The following is a 6514-nucleotide window of genomic DNA, read 5'->3' on the forward strand; positions in this document are numbered from 1 at the left end:
ATTACCAAACGAGAACTTGTATGTGAGCGCTTACACGCAAGGTCGTCTTTCAACTTCATTTATAAACGTGAAACGAGCAGTGTCGTTGTCGTTCTTCCCTGTCAGCAACAACACAAACGCCGAAATATCAAGATGGATATGGCTACAGCCCAGCAAAGGACGGTAAGCTGAACGTTCTCTTTTTCTAAATACTGACAGTGGTAATCCTGAAGATCTAACTAATACACTTTTATACAGAGCAACTATCCTCACTGGTTAGTGCTCCTGAGGTTCCTGGAGTGAAAAAGAAAGTGGAAAATGTACCTATTGTGCCAGAGGTTATAAAAGGCACACCCTGGCTGGTGTCAGTGTCACTTTAACAGACCTATTGATATCGACGCGACGACCTCTTTATTGCTTCCCCACTTCAAAAACAAAAACACCTACATTTAAAAACAAACAAATATATATATGAAAATGTAATGATACCAGAATTTAGTTGAGCAAGTGACTAAAGACTTTTTGAAAGAAAAGACATTTTGAAATACTGAAAAGTACAAGAAAAGAGTGAACAAAAAGAAATAATAATCAGAGGGAGGGATATGGAACAGCCAAAATTGAGACAAATAGTAAATACTTTTGTAATTTCTTTACAGTAAATACAAAAATTGAATGTCCAGAGAATTAGCAATATATCGAACATTGACTGACTGTGTGATGATATCTTCTGCTATTGGTCTGTTTCGACAGTAATATCAAAATCGAGACCGGAGGTCGAGATTTTGATATCACAGTCTCAACAGACCATAGCAGAAGATATCATCACACAGTCCGTCAATATTACCCAAGTATACTGCGGATCTGGACAACATGTCTTCCAAAGTGTTCCTGTCTCCTGCTATTGGATGAACATCATATGCGAATTCTTACATGAAAGACACCACCGCATCACTCGGCTGTTTTTGTAAGCTCCTGATGCCAAATATGTCAGTGGTTTCTGGTCCGTTTGCAAAATAAATCTGCGACCTCATAGGTAACAGGACAATTTTGACAAACTCCACACAATGGCCAAACACTCACGTTCGATAGTGCTGTACTGAGTCTCTCTTTCCAACAGCTTTCTGCTGACGTATGCAACGGGACGAATTTCCCCCTCTTGCATTTGCATCAAGACACCGCCTATACCAACATCACTGGCATCTGTGCAGACAACAAACTGACGAGTCAAGTCCGGTAAGACTAGCACTGGCGACGAAGAAAGGATCTTCTGCAATTCGCACAAAGCTGTAGCGCACTCAGCTGTCCAGTTCAATCGTCTACTAGTCTTTGCCTTGAGCAAATCGGAGATTGGCGCCGTCAGTTGCCCAAAATTTGGTACATACCTCCGGTAGTAACCAACCAATCCCAACAGGGAACGAACTTGTTTCTGTGTAGTAGGAGTAGACACCTCCAGAATCTTCTGAACCTTGGATTTCTCCGGTTTCAAACGACCTTTCCCCACCACATGACCTAAGAACTCAAATTCTTGGAATTCAGCTTCAACTTTTGACGGTCGTACTGTCAGACCCTGTTCATGCAATGTCCGGAGCACTCCTTCAACGTGCAACAAAATTAATGTTCCTCCCACGTTTTGCTTGACACCAGTACTCATCAAACATTTTTTAGACTACTGAATGACCGGCACGGTTGGCCTAGTGGTAAGGCGTCCGCCCCGTGATCGGGAGGTCGTGGGTTCGAACCCCGGCCGGGTCATACCGAAGACTTTAATCTAGTGGCTGCTCCGCCTGGCGTCTGGCATTATGGGGTTAGTGCTAGGACTGGTTGGTCCGGTGTCAGAATAATGTGACTGGGTGAGACATGAAGCCTGTGCTGCGACTTCTGTCTTGTGTGTGGCGCACGTTATGTCAAAGCAGCACCGCCCTGATATGGCCCTTTGTGGTCGGCTGGGCGTTAAGCAAACAAACAAACTCACATCTTTGTGACATTGATTGCAAGGTGACACTGATACCAATAGGGCATTTTTCACAAAGGCCTATGTTATTAGAAAATAGAATAGGTAATTCTGGGAAATCGTCCACTGGAAATACTCAATAATTTTGCAACTTTTTGATCCTTTGGATTTATTAAATCATTCAAAACCTTTGGAATGAAATGAACGGATAAAATACAAGAATTACGAATTAAGAGAACTTAAAAAAAATAATTTAATTAAAAAAAAAACCTTGCTAACGAAGAGGTTCGAACCTGTGACCACGAATCTGACGATAAACGATCGGGTGCTTTACCAACTGAGCTAATCTGGCTCACGGTTGGCAAAAGAAATTCTACTCCCCGCGGGTTAGGGGCAGGGCCGGACTACCGGGGGGGTTATGGGGGTTGCGCAACCCCCCCCCTAGCCTAAACATGTACCTTACTTATTTAATTTTTTTTTTATTATTGCTTATTTTATGCCGTTTCATGCAAGGAGCGACCATTTTCCTATCTCAGAATATGACCTACCCGTCAGCTTCAGGGGGCTTTGCCCCCTGACCCCCACAACGAGGGGGGGGGGGGGGGTGTGGGTTCTAGGGTTTCCGGACCCCCCCCCCCCCCCCCAGCCAAAAAATAAAAATATTGAATGAGGTATGCATTTCTTTATTTTACATTGAGTTTCAATTTTGGGGGTATTAATCAGTGACAAAATCTGCTGCCTGAAACTGGTAATGATCATCCTCAGAATGCACCAGATTGCACCATTTTGCATCCTTTTTTTCAAAATTTTCCAGGGGGGCATGCCCCCGGACCCCCCTAGCAAGCTAGGCGCTTTGCGCCGTCGGCTCGGCGCTTCACGCCTTCACACCCATATCTTCACAATATACTTTTGAAAAAAACCAGTCATAAAATGAACTGATCCGCCCCTGCCGCCAGGGGGGACATCCCCCTGGGCCACCACTAGCAACCCCCCTCCTCTTCGCCTAGTCCGGCCCTGAGGGGGAAGAATTTACCCGATGCTCCCCAGCATGTCGTAAGAGGCGACTAACGGATTCTGTTTCTCTTTTTACCCTTGTTAAGGGTTTCTTGTATAGAATATAGTCAATTTTTGTAAAGATTTTAGTCAAGCAGTATGTAAGAAATGTTAAGTCCTTTGTACTGGAAACTTGCATTCTCCCAGTAAGGTAATACATTGTACTTCGTTGCAAGCCCCTGGAGCAAATTTTTGATTAGTGCTTTTGTGAACAAGAAACAATTAACAAGTGGCTCTATCCCATCTCCCCCCTTTCCCCGTCGCGATATAACCTTCGTGGTTGAAAATGACGTAAAACACCAAATAAAGAAAGAAAAGAAATTCTAACTTCTAATATTACACTTGAGTTCTTGAGTGTGGGGATCAGTATTGACTCATCTCGAGTTTCTAGTATATTTAACTTTAAAGCCTTTTACTAAGAGTAAGAAAACACTTGCTTTTGCTAAGTGTAGGCAGTCCTGAGCAGGAGCATTATTTGCTTGAATGTGTTATGGCTTTCAAAGTATTTATTTGATTTTGTTCATGATTTTGTTCATGTACAGTACTCATAAATATATATATTGGGGTGTGCACGTTAAAAGATCCCACGATTGACAAAAGGGTCTTTCCTGGCAAAATTGTATAGGCATAGATAAAAATGTCCATCAAATACCCGTGGGACTTGGAATAAAGTAAAAAAAAATTCCATCTCACACGGCATTAAGTCTCAGGAAACATGAATACACGCATGCAGGGAAAAAAATATATGGGTAGCGCCGTATGTATGGCAGCTCGCTTTCCCCGGGGAGAAAGCAGCCCGAATTTCCATGAGGGTAACCTCACTGGACTGTAAATCTGCGTAAATGCGTAACAAATCTCAGAAGAAAGTCTCTTCTGACTTTCAATTGTTTCTTTCACAACTTCTGATATTTTATATATATTATATATATATCTCGCTCTTCTCTGCATCATCATCACTATAATCATCATCAACATTTTTCAGTTCTGTTCAATTATGTTTCTCTCTTTCTCTCTCTCTCTCTCTCTCTCTCTCTCTCTCTCTCTCTCTCTCTCTCTCTCTCTCTCTCTCTCTCTCTCTCTCTCTCTCTCTCTCTCTCTCTCTCTCTCTCGGGGGGGGGGGGGGGGGGGGGGGGGGGCATGAGCTATGATAACAGATAAGGATAAGAATAGCTCATAAAACAATTGAATGAATGGTGCTTGTTTGCAGATGAAAGACTTTTTGGAGCTATACAATAAGTTGGTCCATCACTGCTTCGAAAAATGTGTGTCCAATTTCAACCATGCACAGACTTCACCAGAAGAGGTAAGTAAATGTTTCAAGCTTCTGTCTTTCAGTCTGTCTCAGTCTGTCTATCATCTAACAGATTCTGTGATTGGTCAGATTACAGGTTATCAATTTTTAATGAACACTGGAAATTCAACTCTACGAACATCATCACCTGCTGGCGAAGCGCAGTGATAAATGTTCAACTAGTCTCTGTTAGCCGTGAGGGTCATTTAGAATCAATGTATTACATACAACATGTACAAAAAGATAAGTCAGCCTATCTTGAAAATGTTAATGTTAACGTGAAAATTGTAATCATTAGGTGATTATGTTTAGTTTATGTCGTGTTATACCGGCACGGTTGGCCTAGTGGTAAGGCATCCGCCCCGTGATCGGGAGGTCGTGGGTTCGAACCCCGGCCTGGTCATACCTAAGACTTTAAAATTGGCAATCTAGTGGCTGCTCCGCCTGGCGTCTGGCATTATGGGGTTAGTGCTAGGACTGGTTGGTCCGGTGTCAGAATAATGTGACTGGGTGAGACATGAAGCCTGTGCTGCGACTTCTGTCTTGTGTATGGCGCACGTTATATGTCAAAACAGCACCGCCCTGATATGGCCCTTCGTGGTCGGCTGGGCGTTCAGCAAAACAAACAAACAAACAATGTCGTGTTATTGGGAACTGCTTGGTTGTGGCTCCACCGTGTTTTGTGTAGGTACGCTTTTAATTGAGATTTGCCTCCTTTAAGGTCTTCCTTACTTAATTGAGCTCAGAGGTGACTTTGTGAAGACTTCGCCAAGTTTTTGACCGAAATTGCAGTGTCAAAGCTTGGTGCAACGAGCTTTGTGAAGCCTGTCATTAATTGGTTGAAGTTGACTTCATGAAGCTCCCTGCACGAAGCTTTGCCACTGACATTTTGTTAAAAAAACTATGCAAAATTGCAGGCTTGACCACAGTTTCATGTTTCCTCTCGCTGTTGCAGCTGAGTTGTGTGACGGCCTGCACTGACAAGTGCATCACCTTCAACCAGCGACACATGAAGGTGTTTGTCGACCATCAGAACGCCAAACAAAAAGCGTCAGCCAAGACAGCGGCCGACTCGCAGGCGGCTATGGAGGCTGGGGCTGCTCAAGCAACTCGTGAGCTGACGGAAGCAGCCGCACTTTCGGCACAGGCGGAGAATGCTGCTGTCCCTGCAGATCAAACGACAGGCCTTGCATCCTCTGATGTACAGGATAGTTCACCCAAAAATGTGTGTGGAAATGCGCAAGATCGCATCACTACTCAGTTAGCTTTGCTGCAGTCGGGGCATCTCACCAATTACGCTGGAAAATCTATTGTGGAGGAATTTTTGTTGGACAGTCACACGGATAAATTGAAGTTTGTGTAGGTTTGTTTTTGTAGGTATGGCAGCTTTCTTGTTGTGTGACGCGAACGGACTGATTCAGTATAGAGTGTATTTGTTGTATGGTTTATGTCATACCCTGTTACACATGTGTGTTGGTGTATGAAAAACATTGTGATACGTTGTATTTTTTATCACATAGTCCAAAGGTAATAGAGAATGGTCCCCCCGCGGGTTAGGGGGAAGAATTTACCCGATGCTCCCCAGCATGTCGTAAGAGGCGACTAACGGATTCTGTTTCTCCTTTTACCCTTGTTAAGTGTTTCTTGTATAGAATATAGTCAATGTTTGTAAAGATTTTAGTCAAGCAGTATGTAAGAAATGTTAAGTCCTTTGTACTGGAAACTTGCATTCTCCCAGTAAGGTAATATATTGTACTACGTTGCAAGCCACTGGAGCAATTTTTTGATTAGTGCTTTTGTGAACAAGAAACAATTGACAAGTGGTTCAATCCCATCTCCCCCCCTTTTCCCCGTCGCAATATAACCTTCGTGGTTGAAAACGACGTTAAACACCAAATAAAGAAAGAATAGAGAATTGCTGAGATATATGGTTTGGTCTGCATGTGCAAGTAAAAATGTGTGTATATGGTTGCAGACTTATGCGGAGAAGGTTTAACTTAAAGCATAGCGACAGACGTGTGTGTGTGTGTGTGTCAGTTAGCTTGCATGTGTGTGAGTGTGTTTGTAGATGTGTGTGTGTGTGTGTGTGTGAGTTGGTCTCCTCATAAATTGGGTGTTTTTGAGTTTATTTCTGTTTTATCTTGCGGAAATAAAGTCATACATGTTCAAACTATTGTATCTATATTTTCTTTTGTAGAATAGGAAAAGTTTTAAGTTTTATTGGAATTAGCCATGCCCTC

General features: G+C 42.9%; 1 protein-coding gene across 1 annotated transcript; it reads left to right on the plus strand.

The window, feature by feature from the left end:
- Nucleotides 1-2: 2 nt before the first annotated feature.
- LOC138968563 (mitochondrial import inner membrane translocase subunit Tim10 B-like) lies at nucleotides 3-6444 on the plus strand. Its single transcript, XM_070341138.1, has 3 exons — nucleotides 3-162; nucleotides 4191-4286; nucleotides 5230-6444. The coding sequence occupies exons 1-3, from the start codon at nucleotides 133-135 to the stop codon at nucleotides 5635-5637; spliced, it is 534 nt and encodes a 177-aa protein (XP_070197239.1). The 5' UTR covers nucleotides 3-132; the 3' UTR covers nucleotides 5638-6444.
- The last annotated feature ends 70 nt before the right edge of the window (nucleotides 6445-6514 follow it).

Source organism: Littorina saxatilis, linkage group LG6 (assembly GCF_037325665.1).
Source record: "Littorina saxatilis isolate snail1 linkage group LG6, US_GU_Lsax_2.0, whole genome shotgun sequence".
NCBI lineage: Eukaryota > Metazoa > Mollusca > Gastropoda > Littorinimorpha > Littorinidae > Littorina > Littorina saxatilis.